We start from the raw sequence: 15,738 nt of genomic DNA on the forward strand, positions 1-15,738 counted from the left end.
GGTGGCCATCATCGGCGGCGGGCAGGGGCGAGAGAGAAGAGGGACACGGGGGAGAAAGGATTGGGGTGGCAGGGATGGGGGACTGTCTGACCAGGTGCGGCGTCCCGACCGTTTTTGTTAAAATGACGCTGTTTGTCGAGCCGATAGGCCACGTCGGCATTTTCCGGGCCCAACTATCGGAAAAGAGGTCAAACAAGCCTAATCGACCAATCAATGCTTTTTGCAATGACTCAAGAGATTTTTTCAGTGTTTTCTCCAACAGATTAACGAGTTCATAGTTTCCTACAAATCTAGCCATAAATGTGATGATATTTTGCAATTGACTCGGTTGTGCCATCATGGCGGCTTAGTAGCACACTCCAGCATGGCCCTCCAGCCAGCTCGACGGAGATCGCGAAGGCAAGGGTCAGGATGTCGGCGCATGAGACGATACTAGGGCATGCATTCTCCAATGCACGCTTGATGTCGTCAACCACCTAAACCCACTCGCCGACCTGTTGTTTGTTGGAACTCGCAGACGGATTGATCACATCGAATCACGACAAACACACACACAAAATCATGTAGCCAAGCCTAGCTATTGTATCGATCTTTGTAGTCACGTACAAAAGCTAGCTAACAATACCAGCGATCGAACTTTCGGCCGTCCTCAAGTACACGAGATCATATATCTTCCCCCCCCCCCCTTAGCCCGTAGCTACCCTGGGGCCTTTTGTTCTTTATTTATAATAGCTAATTACATGACATGTATTTACACAGACACAAAACCGACTAACCTACAACCTAACTCCAACTAGGACTCGTACTAACTCACGTCTACCATTAAAACTCTAATTGACGTTTGGAATATCTAACAATCTTCCCTAGTCCAAACTCTTCTACTTACCAACTCGACCACGATAAGTCTAACTGACAGGCCAGATTGCTTACCACAATCTCTCCCTAATTACAACTTGCCGACTTATAGACTCAACTCAACGTATGATCCAGACTCCCAGTCACGCTACCAGGCGACACCATCGGCCACCCCTAACGCAATACATGCCAACGGATCACACATTGTCCCATGTAGAGACATGTCCTCATTGAAGAGGCTCCCCTTCACTGGTCATCGTCTCACTATACGCTTGAGCTTGATCTTCACTTCATGTCTCCGCCCTCGGTGATACACCACACCGGACAACCCATCGACCATGACATGCTTCATCTTCAACCGAACCTCACAGAGACGAGTACTAGCACATGACGACGACGACTCACTGACACGATGACGACTGAGATGTGCCAACCTGCACGACTCCTTGACTCATCTAACTCTCTGGGACGATGATCTTGACGACTTTTCGGTACTGTGCCTCGGCACCACCGCTCCCCGTCAACGATCATCTTCCACCGCCTTGCCGAAGACAGCCCGCCGCCTCTCCTTGTCGCTTCGCCGAACGAAGATCTCCTCAACCTCCTCATCTGCCGCTCCACGAACGACTATTGCCCGCCGCTCCTCGTCGCTGCACCACCTAACAACCATATCGCCCTCCCCAAGGCGCTAGTCGGGTCGCCTCTCCGGGGCAAGCGCAGCTTCACCTCGACCTTGCTCTAATACCAATTGTTGAAACTCGCTCACGGATCGATCACATCAAATCACGACAAACACACACTCAAAATCATGTAGCCAAGTCTAGCTGATGTATCGATCTTCGTAGTCACGTACAAAAGCTAGCTAACAATACGAGCGATCGAACTTTCGGCCGTCCTCAAGTACACGAGATCGTATATCTTTTTCCCCCTCAGCCCGTAGCTACCCTGGGGCCTTTTGCTCTTTATTTATAATAGCTGATTACATGACCTGTATTTACACGGACACAAAACCGACTAACCTATAACCTAACTCCAACTAGGACTCGTACTAACTCACGTGTACGATTAAAACTCTAACTGACATTTGGAAGATCTAACATTGTTGGCAGGGACCTCCTTTTCGGTCATGATCGCCGGGGGGGGGGGGGGGGGGGGGGTCTGTTGTCGAGCAAAAGCGAGCCATCACAGCCTTGAAAAAAGCAGTCGTGGAACTGGAGGCGTCGACAACGCGGGCTCTGTGCACTAGTGGAGAAAGGGGTATTAGAACCGGTTGGTAAGGGCCTTTGGACCCGGATACACATCCGGTGCTACGTATCCGGGACTAAAGGCCCCCCCCCTTTAGCACCGGTCTCTTACAAACCGGTGCTAAAGGCCTCCACGTGGGCGCCGAAGAGTGCGCGCAGGCGGAGGACCTTTAGAACCGGTTGGTAACACCAACCGGTCCTAATGCTTTTTTTTCTTTTTTTTTTCCTTTTCTTTTCAGGGTTTCCGATTCCGTATTTCGGTGTTTCCGTGTTCCGTATTTTTAGGGTTTTCGTTTACGTGTTTCCGGTTCCGTATTTCCGTTTACGTCTTTCCGATTCCGTGTTTCCGATTCCGTGTGTCCGTGTTCCGTTTTTTACGAACACGTAATCGGAAACACGTATCCGGAAACACCGATTCCGTGTTTGCGGTTAAGTGTTTTCGATTTCGTGTTTGCGGTTAAATGTTGATGCACCAAATAAAAGTACATATATACATGTAACACGAAGTACTGGACCGATTATCATTACATAATTTGAAGTTCGTTTCCTATAGCTGTATACTTGCATAGAGAAGGGAGCTGGCTATTGGTTCATAGGATGGAAAAATTCTCCGCCTTCATCTATGACTTGCGTGAGGAGAAATCCTGCCAATTCCTCTGCAACTGCCTTGCAACGTTGGATTGGTCTTAGCATCGCCCACTTTCGTTGCAGCTTTAAAAGAAGTAGATGAAAACAATTAAGTTATGAACAAAACTAACATAATTGATGGCAACATAAATAAAGTTGTGAAGATCCGGTTACGTACCTCTAGATTTCTGGAAGTACGGGATTTCTCATTGATAATCCTGTGAATGTACTCGCAAACGTAGTATCCACAATGATCAGTGCCCTGTGGTTGTTGCAGACGCCCTATATACGAGAACATAATTCAGTCAAATTAATAATAATCAAGAGAATGGTAATGGTATTGAAACCAGGGTACGTAGTACTACTTACTTTGTTAATCTGAAAGTGGAGCTTGTCTGCCCATGTACCGGGTTCTTCCTTGATGAACATTTGCCAAACTCTGGCCAACAAAGAAAAATGAATACAAGAGTTAATTATTACTTACTTGATATCAGGAAATGAACGAAAAAGAGGCCGATGAACGAAAGAGGCCGATATATATATACCTTTGAAGCATCTGATGCGCGCTCTTCCATTTGTCAGCGTCCCAGGTTAACGGGTCCCAGACTTCAACTTGTCCTTGATCGATTCTAATGATGAACAATATGAAGTGGGACCTGCGCACGTGTACACACGCAGTCATGCATACTCATCAATTACACTTAACATCAGGTAAGCAAAATGGAATGTGTACAAGACAGTAACACTCACTTGAATCCGTAGGGCCAAAGTATTTCTTTTTTGGTACTTTGTCGCTTCAAAAACCTTAGCAAATCATCCGGTGTATCCTTGTTGAACTTTTCTATTGTCTCTTGATGAAACGAATACGGGTCAATGAACCCAAAGTCCCAGATTCCTGCCAGCCTGCATTCACGAATCTTCATTCTGCATAGTAGCGTACAAAAAGAATGTCTCGTGAGTGATAATTATACGGGCAATGAACGCGACCTTAACTAAATAATTAAATTACACAAATAAATCACTTACAAACAGTAGCAGCTGACGATAGCTTTGTCGAGGGCACGTTGATTGTACATCTGGAAAAAATCTCGAACCCAACCTCCACACCGTACTCTCCGAAGTAGTGTTGATCCTGAACTGCCGCCATGATACAGTCTCTCTTTTTCCTTGCGGCCTCCAAGTACCAACCATGTAAATTCCATAGTTGGGTTGTTAGAGCACTAGGATTTTCGACCAGAGGGTGCTCGGGCTTATATTTATATACCACATCAGCAATAGCGTAACCTACGTCGCCCATGCGTGGACCGGACACTGAAGCCTGGTCAGATAACACCTTGAGCGGGGCAATTGACTGTGCTTCTTGTTGTCCGAGCTGGGGAACTTGTTTACCGCATTTCGTCTGCTCCGCCTGCTTCATCTGCTCCGCCTGCTTCATCTGTGCGGTGTGCATCTTTTCAATGAACCGTTCATAGTCTGAAAGGGGCGGCGGTGGCGGCGGTTTAGGATAATATAAGTTGTCGATGGTGCGCTCAATTTTCCACTTTGGTACGTTCTTCAGAGTTTCCTTCCAGATGTCTGGAGGGGGCTTCAGGGGAAACCGTGCGAACCATGCTTTGTTTTTGGCTTTCACGGCCTCGTCTAGTTCCTCCGGAGTCATCAGGCCTGGTAACTTCGGGGGAGTCTTGACTTTATTGGGTTTCCTTTCTCTCTTCTTGGGAGGAGTCCCGTTTCTTCTGAACTGCACCTTCCGCTTTGCCGTACCCGTAGTGGGCGCATCCGTCGGCTCACTGGAGTGCACGGGCGATGGACTCTCGGCCTCGGGCTCCCTATCTTCGTTGTGGGGTGGACTTGGAGGTGCGTTGGGGGGTGGACTTGGAGGTGCATTGGGGGGTGGACTTGGAGGTCGTGCATTCTCTGTACGAAGTGAAAAAACTATTAAAAATAGGCTTACATGTGGTGCAACATTCAGTAAATGTTGGAGGTGGTGCATTTGTACCTGGAGGAGTCGGTGGCCTTGGCGCCGCGTTAGGAAACACGATGTGTTTCTTCTTCCACAAGATGATACCAAGCTCCATTTCTCCCAGTGTCTTCTCGCCTTCACCTCCAGGAATATCAATCTCAATTGACTGGCATCCCGACGTAATTGTTGACAACCCGACACGAGCATGGGATGTTGGAATCTGACCATCATGGTAGGTTGCTCCAGGTTGATTCGGTAAAGCATAGCCTGACGCCACCATGAAGGATATGTTCCCCATTGGCATATGTATCTCACAGTTTGTCTTCTCCGTGACATCATCCACGGGGTAGTGAGGCGCCGACGGTTCGACTGCAGGACCGTCTTCTAGCTGCAGCTGCGTGGAACCCACGCTGCTTCTATGCTGAGATGGGACGGCATCTGCTACTGGATCGTCTTCTAATTGCTGCTGATCAGCGTCAGGTGCAGGATCTTCTTCCTCCTCTTCAGTGTCAGGTACAGGGTGTCCCCCTTTCTTCAAGAGAAATGCCACCTTTTCTTCTAATGTCGCTATCCGTTCCAGCGCCTTCCTCTTGCTTCTACCACGGCTTCTGTAAGTGCCAACGTCCGCCGGAAACCCTTGGTTCCACGGGGTAGTGGCTCCAAAGCCTCGTGTTCGTCCCCACTTTTCGGGGTTCCCGAGTGCCTTCGTCAACTCGTCGTTCTCTCTATCGGGAACAAAAGTTCCTTTTCGAACAGCTTCTATTGCCTTCTCTAGATCTGATACGACTTGTGTTATTTTTTCCGACCATGGTCCCTCCGCAACAATCATCCCAGTCTGAGTGTCCAACGTTGCCCCATGTGCGAACAACCAGAACTTGGACCTATCGGGGCAGTCATGTGTCTGTGGAATGATATTTCTTTTCAGAAGCGCATCTTCATAGCATCGCCACCTAGGCAGGGCAGTCATGTAGCCACCTGACCCCAAAATATGGTGATATTTCTTCTTCTTCGCATTCTCCGTATTTGTGGCTGATCGGGATGTAAAGACACCCGATTTCTTGTACGCCTTAAAATCAGGCCAAGCGTCTCTTATCTTCACTAGGTGCCCAGTGAAAACTGGATCTTCGTCCTTATATTTCTTCCACAAGTCTTTCTTCCACCTCTGGAATTGTGTGGCCATCTTCTTCAAAGCCCACTCCTCGACTTTCTTCTTCTTATCTTCCGCTACGCTGAAATTTAGCCAGACCGTGTCGCAAAGCACTCTTTTCAATCTATCATCGACATAAGTAGCTCCAACGTTGGCGCCGGTCTTCGGCTTATTCCATTCTATTAAGTTGATCAGGACCAGGTCTCTTACAACAACTCCGCACTGATTTACAAATTTGCGATAAGTTTCTGGGGGTTCCAGTGGTTTGCCATCAGCAGCAACTTTATCGATCGAGTACCTTGCAGTATCTTTCAACCTTGCGGCCGGGCCTCGTTTCGACTTTGTCTCAGTACTTGCGCTAGGTGTTCCGGAGGGCACCTAAACAGGAAAATAATGATTCGTTAGTAAGTGCAATACAAATTAATTGTTGCGTCAACAGTGACTTGAGATATACATTGGCAGAGTTTGTTCCGGAGGGCACTTCTGCATCTACTACATCTTCTATATTCTCAGCTCCGTCACCGGAGTCGTTCAAAAATTGATTGCTAAACGCATGCCCACCGTCGTCATCATGATATATGGCCGTTGCATCTTCAAAAATCATCTGGCACATGTATCTTTCCTTCTCCGCCTCACCCATTCCCGCGAGCTGATCGGCGTGCTGATCATGTGGTTCTTGGGGATCCATAGCTCAACACCTGCTAGTAACAAGAATTTAACTTAGCAAAATTATTTACGGAAAAGTTTTACGGAACCGGAAATTTTACGGAAAAGTTTTACGGAATCGTCGGAGTCGTAATCGTCGCAAAGTTTTACGGAATCATCGGAAAGTTTTACGGAATCGTCGGAATCGTCAGAAACTTTCCCCGCAGTTATGGAATCGTCGGAATCGTAGGAAAGTTTTACGGAATTGTAATCGTCGGAAAGTTTTACGAAATCGTCGGAATCTTCGGTTTAGGGTTTTACGGAATTGTCGGAATCGTCGGTTTAGGGTTTTACGGAATCGTCGGAATCGTCGGTTTAGGGTTTTACGGAATCGTCGGAATCGTCGGAGTCACCTCACGTTGCACGAATGTTGACCGACTTCGTCTATAGGATTTGTACGTCGGAAAGTTTCGAATGTTGACTCAAAAAGTGAGTCTACTAGAATCATCTTCCTCGCTTTAGCGACATAAATGATGAAGGCGGCTTCAAATCGAGCCGTGAGAGCATCTCTAGCAGGTACGATTTGTACGTCGATAGAACAAATCCCGTAACTTTTTTTAGCCGTGAGAGCCGTGAGAGCCGTGAGAATATGCATGATCACGTAACTTTTTTTTATAGGATGTCCTATTCGGGCCGGAAAAAAACTAATATCGACGGTTATAATTACAAGCATACAACAATATGGATATACGAAAATATGGATATACCGTACGTGAAGAAGACGAAGTGGGGCGGCGAGGAGGCGGCGTGGGGCGGCGCTCGAGGAGGCGGCGAGGAGGCGTCGCGAGGAGGCGTCGAGGAGGCGACGGCGCGGCGAGGAGGCGGCGCGAGGATCGGCGAGGAGGCGGCGCGAGGAGGCCGCGCGCGAGGAGGCGGCGAGGATCGGCGAGGAGGCGGCGGCGCGGCGAGGAGGCGACGGCGCGGCGAGGAGGCGGCGAGGATCGTCGGCCGGCGAGGCGGCGCGAGGAGGCCGCGCGCGCGAGGAGGCGGCGGCGCGAGGAGGCGGCGGCGCGAGGAGGCGGTGGCGCGGCGAGGAGGCGACGGCGCGGCGAGGAGGCGGCGCCGAGGATCGTCGGCCGGCGAGGCGGCGCGAGGAGGCCGCGCGCGCGAGGAGGCGGCGGCGCGGCGAGGAGGTGACGGCGCGGCGAGGAGGCGGCGCCGAGGATCGTCGGCCGGCGAGGCGGCGCGAGGAGGCCGAGTCGGCGAGGAGAGAGGCGGCGAGGAGAGAAAGCGAGGAGAGACGCGCGGGAAGGCAAGAAGTTGGCGACCCCGGAGAGGTCTAGAACCTTTAGCACCGGTCTGTGTTAACAACCGGTGCTAAAGACCCTTTAGCACCGGTTGTTAACACAGACCGGTGCTAAAGGGTCCAAAAATTGGGCGCGAACCGAACCCACCTTTAGGACCGGTTGTTGTTACACACCGGTCCTAAAGGTTTTTTTCCTTTTTCTTTTTTCCTTTTTTGTGTTTCCTGTTTTCTTTTTCTTTTTGTTTCCTTTTTCTTTTTCCTGTTTCTTCTTTTATTTTTATTTTTTCCTTTTTTCTGTTTCCTGTTTTCTTTTTCTTTTTGTTTCCTTTTTCTTTTTCCTGTTTCTTCTTTTATTTTTCTTTTTTCCTTTTTTCTGTTTCCTGTTTTCTTTTTCTTTTTGTTTCCTTTTTCTTTTTCCTGTTTCTTCTTTTATTTTTCTTTTTTGTTTCCCTTTTCTGTTTTCTTTTACATTTATTTACAAATTGTCAAAATGTCAGTTTAACACTTAAAAAATAAAAATGATATTTATCAAAATGGTCAAATTTAGTGGAAACTGGTCAAATTTTTAATATTTATCAAAATGGTCAACACAATTACATAAAAGGTTTAATACATTATTACACATCACCAACAACACCCCCTATCTATTTTTCTTCTTGCCTTTCTTCTGATTGCGCCGTAACCATGGACTATCTTCATCATTTAACGGGATGCTTGGATCATCTTTGACTTTGAAGGGAGGAATTTCATCAAATTTATTGTAATCTTCTGATATGTCTGTCTTGTCCTCGACTCCCACGATGTTTCTTTTCCCTGAAAGAACTATGTGGCGCCTTGGCTCATCGTCTGATGTATTCGCTTCCTTATCTTTTCTATTTCTCGGTCTGCTAGACATGTCCTTCACATAGAAAACCTGAGCCACATCATTGGCTAGGACGAATTGATCATTGCCGTACCCAAGATTCTTCTGATCCACTGTTGTCATTCCGTACTTCGGGTCTACCTTCACGCCTGACAGGTTGAACCATTTGCACCAGAACAAAGGGATCTTAAAGGAAGGTCCGTAGTCAAGTTCCCATATCTGCTCTATGTAACCATAGTATGTGACCCTTTGCCCGTTGTCGTCTTTTGCATCAAACCGGACGCCACTGTTTTGGTTGGTGCTCTTTTTATCTTGGTCTGCCGTGTAAATGTGTTACCATTTATCTCGTACCCTTTAAAGTTCAATACAGTCGAAGATGGTTGCTTGGCCAACAAGTATAGCTCATCTTCAACAATGTTGTCATTAATGAGACGTCTTTGCAACCAACCGCCGAAAGTCTTCGCGTGTTCTTTAGCAATGAAATCTTCAGGTTGCTCCGGGTATTCCGAGCGTAAAATATCCTTGTGTTCCTGGATATATGGAGCCGCCAAGCTGGAATTAACTAAAACTGTGTAGTGTGCTTGAGTGAAAGATTGCTCGTCCATACATGTTGTTGATTTCTTTCCTAGCGTGCCTTTTCCATGCAGTCTCCCCTCATGGCGCGACTGAGGAACACCGATCGGGTTCAGGTCAGGAATAAAGTCAACACAAAACTCAATGACCTCCTCTGTTCCATAGCCCTTGACCATGCTTCCTTCTGGCCTAGCACGGTTTTTAACATAATTCTTCAAGACTCCCGTGAACCTCTCAAAGGGGAACATATTGTGTAAGAATACAGGACCGAGAACGGAAATCTCTTGGACTAGGTGAACTATGAGGTGCGTCATAATATTGAAGAAGGTTGGTGGGAACACCAACTCGAAGCTGACAAGACATTGGACCACGTCCTTCTGTAAACTTGGTAGAGTTGCTGGATCGATTGCCTTCTGAGAAATTGCGTTGAGGAATGCACATAGCTTCACAATGGGTACTCGCACGTTCTCTGGCAGAAGCCCCCTCAATGCAATCGGAAGTAACTGGGTCATGATCACGTGGCAGTCATGAGACTTTAGGTTTTGGAACTTTTTCTCTTCCAGATTTAGTATTCCTTTTATGTTCGACGAGTATCCAGACGGGACCTTGATACTGCTCAGGACTTGGAAAAAGATCTCCTTCTCTTCCTTGGTAAGAGCGTAGCTGGCAGGACCTTTGAAATTCTCTCGATTCATCAGGTCGTCTCGTTCGTGCATACGTTGGTGGTGCAGCCGTGCTTTTGGTGTATCTCTCGACTTCTTACCATGCACGCCTAATAAGTTTAGCAGGTTCACGCAAATATTTTTCGTCACGTGCATCATGTCGATCGCAGAGCGAACCTCTAGGAATTTCCAATAGGGTAGTTCCCAGAATATAGATTTCTTCTTCCACATGGCTACGTGGTTGTCGGCGTCATTCGGAACAGATTGTGCGTCAGGACCCTTACCAAAGATTACTTTTATATCTTTGACCATGTCATATATATCAGTACCTTTAGGGAGGGTTGGCTTCCTCCGTGTATCTGCCTCGCCTTTGAAATGCTTTCCTTTCTTTCTTACGGGATGCCTGTCTGGAAGAAATCGACGATGCCCCGGGTACACATTCTTGCCTATATGTATACTTTCAGTCTCGCCTAAACAGTGTGTGCATGCGCTGTATCCCTTGTGTGACTGTCCTGAGATGTTACTAAGAGCGGGCCAATCATTGATGGTTACAAACAGCAACCCTCGTAGGTCAAATTCCTCCTGTTTGTACTCGTCCCACACACGTACACCTTCATCAGCCCATAACTCTAAAAGTTCATCAACCAGTGGCCTCAGGTACACATCAATGTTGTTGCCGGGTTGCGACGGGCCTGGGATAAGCACTGGCATCATAATGAACTTACGCTTCATGCATAACCAAGGAGGAAGGTTATAGATACATAGAGTCACGGGCCAGGTGCTATGACTGCTACTCTGCTCCCCAAACGGATTCAGGCCATCTGTACTTAGACCAAACCTTAAGTTTCTTGGGTCACGTGCAAAGTCCTCGTACTTATCGTCGATGTTTCTCCACTGCGACCCATCAGCGGGTTGTCTCAGCATATCGTCTTCCTTACGGTCTTCTTTGTGCCATCGCAGCAACTTGGCATGCTCTTTGTTTCGGAACAAATGTTTCAACCGTGGTATTATAGGAGCATGCCACATCACCTTGGCAGGAACCCTCTTCCTGGGGCGATCGTCGCCCTCAACATCACCAGGGCCATCTCGCCTGATCTTATACCGAAATGCACCGCATACCGGGCAGGCATTTAAATTCTCGTGCTGACCGCGGTAGAGGATGCAGTCATTGATGCATGCATGTATCTTATGCACTTCCAATCCTAGAGGGCAGACAACCTTCTTTGCTTCGTACGTACTGCAGGGCAGCCCGTTATCTCTTGAAAGCATCTTCTTCATTATTTTCAGCAGCTTTTCAAATCCCTTGTCAGATATTCCATTCTCTGCCTTCCATTGCAGCAATTCCAGGGTGATGCCCAGCTTTTTCTGGCCATCTTCGCAATTTGGGTACAACAATTTTTTGTGATCTTCTAACATGCGCTCCAACTTCAACCTCTCGTTTTCACTTCCGCAGTTTATCTGTTCTTCACGAATGACCCGACGAAGATCATCATCAGACTCATCAACAATGTCCTCAAGTTCAGGCTCGTCTTCCCCCATTTCAGTATCACCGTGTTCACCGAACATAGGATAGTTATCATTATCCTCTTCTTCTTCATTGTCTTCCATTACAACCCCTCTTTCTCCGTGCTTGGTCCAACAAAAATAACTGGGCATGAAGCCTTCTTGCAACACGTGGGTGTGTATGGTTCTTGAGTTAGGGAAATTCCTCTTATTCTGGCATTTTTTACATGGACAAAAAATAAATCCATTCTGTCTGTTTTTCTCAGCCACATTGAGAAAACTATGCATGCCATTAAGGAATTCGGGACGACGTCGATCACTGTACATCCATTGCCGGTTCATCTGCATTATATAAATTTATCAAAAACCATTATGCTAAATCATCATGACTAAATTAATTAATTAATACAAAAAGTTCATCACACGTTAAAACCAAAGTAGCGTAGTGACCATACATATATAGTTCTCATAAAAACACACACTGAAACCAACCATAAAAACTCTCTCTAATTAATGCATTTAAAAACAACAACAAATGCGATCAAAATCGCAACAAAGGTAACAATTGACCCGACGGCATAATGATACCAAGCCTCTTTACTAATTGCATATTTTCTAATCTTTCTGATCTTCAGACGCATTGCGTCCATCTCGCTCTTGTGACCATCGACGACACCGGCAAGAACCTTTTCCAAGGTCATCTTCTCTCTTTCAGTTTTTTCCAACCTTTCTTCAGTTTTTTTCAATCTTTCTTTCAGGCCAACATTTTCTTGTTCAACTAAGTGTAACTTCTCAACAATAGGGTCGATTGGCATTTCCGGTTCCATTACCTCCTAGATAAAAATATCTATGTCAAGTTGGTCGGCGTAATTAATTGTCATATAATCAGAAAATGAAAATATGTAGTTATAAAAGATAATATACCACATCCGAATCATAGACTGGACGAGGGCCAACGGGGACGGATATCAAAACCATGGCGCTATACATATAAAAAAAATCTTACACAATAAGAAAATTATATACAAGTAAATATGTAAATCATACAAATCAAAATTTGTTTTGGTAAATAAAAACAATAGGCTCACCAAGGTTGTGTCGGTGATGGGGCGATCGACGGCGGTGAGGAAGGGGACAAGGCGCGCGACACAAAAAAACCACAAATCATAATTAAATTTGAGCTCAAATTGCATATGTATACATAACAAATGATGAACTCTCTCTAGCTTAGGCATTTCATCAAACACCTAGCTAGCACAACAAAAATGAAATGAGCAAGAAAACGAGCAAAACTTGCAAAACCGGAAGAGGGAATGTTGATGCTAACCGTAGGACGATGGGTGCCAACAATCTTGACAAATGGTGGAGAAAAATGGGGATGGATTAGAGCTCCCAAGAGGAAGGAGAGAGCAAAAATGGAGTTGAGCTCGAGCTAGAAAAAATGGAGCTAGAAAAAATGGGGTGGAATATAGGGGTGCTCGGGGAGGAAGGAGAGGAGGGCTTTAGGACCGGTTTGTGTCAAAAACCGATGCTAAAGGGTCTGACAGCGGGGCCCCGCAGTTGCTGCAAAAATGAGAAAACCTTTATCACCGGTTTGTGATACAAACCGGTTCTAAAGGGTCTGTCCACTCGGCCCCCCTCCCTGCAGCAAACGGTCCAAAAACCTTTAGGACCGGTTTGTGTTACAAACCGGTCCTAAAGGCCTTGCGGCCATTTGCTGCAGGGAGGGGGCCCAGCGGACAGACCCTTTAGAACCGGTTTATATCCAATCCGGGTTCAATATGGTTGGCTCAATGCCCTGTTTTCTACTAGTGCTGGATGATGCGTCGAACAATGTTGTACACACCAGGGCACGAGTCGTGTAGAAGGACGAGCTCAACCCGGCACGGGCACCGCCATGACCATGGGCTCCGTGGCTCATCGCTAGGACGAGCGCTGCCGTGAGCAAGAGGCTGCAGTGAGCAGCTAACGGGAAGAAAGAGGAAGCAGCCATGTGCATGACTGCACGTTCAGAAGGAGAAAGTAACACCAAGCTGCTGCTGCTGCTGCTGCTGCTGCTGCTTAATTAATTTGCTACTGATGGATGGATTGGAAAGCTAGCTACTCGAGATGGATGTGAGGGAAACGGTAACGGGATGGAAGCTATATATAGTCTAGCCATTTTGCAGGATGCATGGTGAACTTCTTGGTATGATTTTTGTGGAAGCGCTTTTGATATGTTCCACATGCCGTTGTCAACTTGAGTATTAGCGCTGCCGTACCCGTACGTCGCCTACCGCCTACAGCAGCTTTCCTTTGCTACACAATGCTGCTCATATTATTTTATATGATTGATCAGCGCGAGCAAGTTGGAAGAGGTCGTCTGATGATCTAAGAGAAGAGGTCCTCCTCATGAAATATTGCGTGTGGCGGCGGCGTTGAGGACGGATTGCGTCAGACAGAGTTTAATTTTCCTTAATCAACATGTGATATATCGTGACATTGCATGCAGTTGCCACTTGCCAGGAATGGGCCGAGAGACTGGAGATCCTTACACCACCTCCATCCTTCTCCCATTTCTTTATTTTCTTTAGACAAGGAGAAAGACCTTTTCCTTCTATTTTATATACACGGGAAGTCTTCAACAAGCAACACTATTAGTTTGTCCATTTCTTTTATGGGAATTGATTTGTTTCTCTTATAAAAAACAAGAGACATAATTTTTTTGCCTCATTGCTATCACTTTGTTAATAGGTTCTTTCAAATAGATATAAAAATATGCATGTTTTAAGACGACAATTATATGAAGACTTCAACAAAAAAGGATACACAGTTCAATGACATGTCATTATGTAGCTGTGATCTTACACAATATTTGATTGAATGATTATAAAGTGATATGCATATGTCTACTCGACAACAAGTCATATGGTATGAAAATAATAGGTTCATGACAATCATGTGTACTGAAGAAAAAAGAACATTTACATTTTTTTACACAAAATAACAATAAGATAAAACTTTACAGTTGAATGAACTAAAAGAATGATTTACACAAGGATTACGAGTTCACAACTCATAACATCAATCTCATTCATCAATAGGCTTTTTTGTTCACCCTCCGACAATTGTTCCTAATCTCCCCAGCCCTTCCGGTCAACGGGCTTAGGTTCCCCATTTTGACCATCGAGGTCGCGAAATTTTTGAAGAAGTCCTTCTGACTCACGGAGAACCTGTGAACAATCGGAGCGGTGGTCGTGACGGCACGATCATCAGACAACATTACCTGGTCCGAAGGGAGAGGAGCATGGCCGCGCAAGAGGTTGCCATAGTACTTGTTGTCGAAGACGTCGGGGGTGACTGTGTCGAGGTTCACCAGCGTCTCCTCATCTTGCCCAGCGCTGCAGTTCTGTTGCGTGAACTGGCATTGCGCCCGCCCAAAGGTGTGTGCTCCTTGGAGGGCGACAAGGTCAGTGTCGTCGAGGCCCAAGTTTCTAAACTTCTCCTGGATCGTCTCCAGAGAGTCGAAGGGGCTCGGGAGATTGTTGGCGCTCTCGATATTTGTGGTTGTGCCATCACGGCGGCCTAGCGGCACACTCCAGCGCGGCCCTCCAGCCATCTTGACAGAGATCTCGGAGGCAAGGGCGAGGATGTCGGCACAGGACACGATGCCAGGGCATGCGTTCTCCAATGCACGCTTGATGTCGTCAACCACCTCAAACCCACGCGCTGACCTGTCGTTGGCAGGGACCTCCTTCTCGGTCATGATCGCCGGAAGGTCGTTGTCCAGCAAAAGCGAGCCGTCACAGCCCTGAACAAAGCAGTCGTGGAAGTGAAGGCGGATGAGGCTGGCTGGGATGCGCGCGTCAACAACGCGGGCTCTTTGGATGACGCGCCGAACAATGTCGTGCACGCCGGGGCACGAGTCGTCGTAGAAGGACGAGCTCAACCCGACACCGGCACCGCCATGACCCTGGGCTCCGTAGCTCAGCGCTAAGACCAGTGCTCCCATGAGCAAGAAGCTGCAGCGAGCAGCTAATGGGAAGCAAGACGAAGCGGCCATGTGCACTACTGCACGTTCAGAATCAGAAGGAGAAGGCTAGAATTAAGCTTCTTAATTTGCCACTAATGGATGGATTGACAAGCTAGCTGCTCGAAGGAAATGAAGGAATATCGCTGAGATGGATGTGAGGGAAATGGGAACGGTTTGGAAGCTATATATAGTCTAGCGCCATTGTGCACGGTGTTTGAACTTCTTGATAGGATTTTGTGGAAGCGCGTTTGACATGTTCCACATGCCGTTGTCAACTTAGATTTAGCAGTGCAGTACGTCGCCTACCGCCTACCGCAGCTTTCCTTTGCTGCACGAGGCTGC

At 47.0% G+C, this 15,738-nt stretch overlaps 1 protein-coding gene across 1 annotated transcript; it reads right to left on the bottom strand.

The window, feature by feature from the left end:
- Positions 1-14,352: 14,352 nt before the first annotated feature.
- On the bottom strand, positions 14,353-15,536 carry LOC123440642 (peroxidase 2-like). The gene has a single exon (XM_045117204.1). The coding sequence runs from the start codon at positions 15,424-15,426 to the stop codon at positions 14,461-14,463; it is 966 nt and encodes a 321-aa protein (XP_044973139.1). The 5' UTR covers positions 15,427-15,536; the 3' UTR covers positions 14,353-14,460.
- Between the last annotated feature and the right edge of the window lie 202 nt (positions 15,537-15,738).

Source organism: Hordeum vulgare, chromosome 3H (assembly GCF_904849725.1).
Source record: "Hordeum vulgare subsp. vulgare chromosome 3H, MorexV3_pseudomolecules_assembly, whole genome shotgun sequence".
Taxonomy (NCBI): domain Eukaryota; kingdom Viridiplantae; phylum Streptophyta; class Magnoliopsida; order Poales; family Poaceae; genus Hordeum; species Hordeum vulgare.

What these genes read in the sequence shown, in the direction of transcription:
- LOC123440642 (XM_045117204.1), bottom strand. Translation starts at nt 15,426, where the DNA reads ATGGCCGCTTCGTCTTGCTTCCCATTAGCTGCTCGCTGCAGCTTCTTG.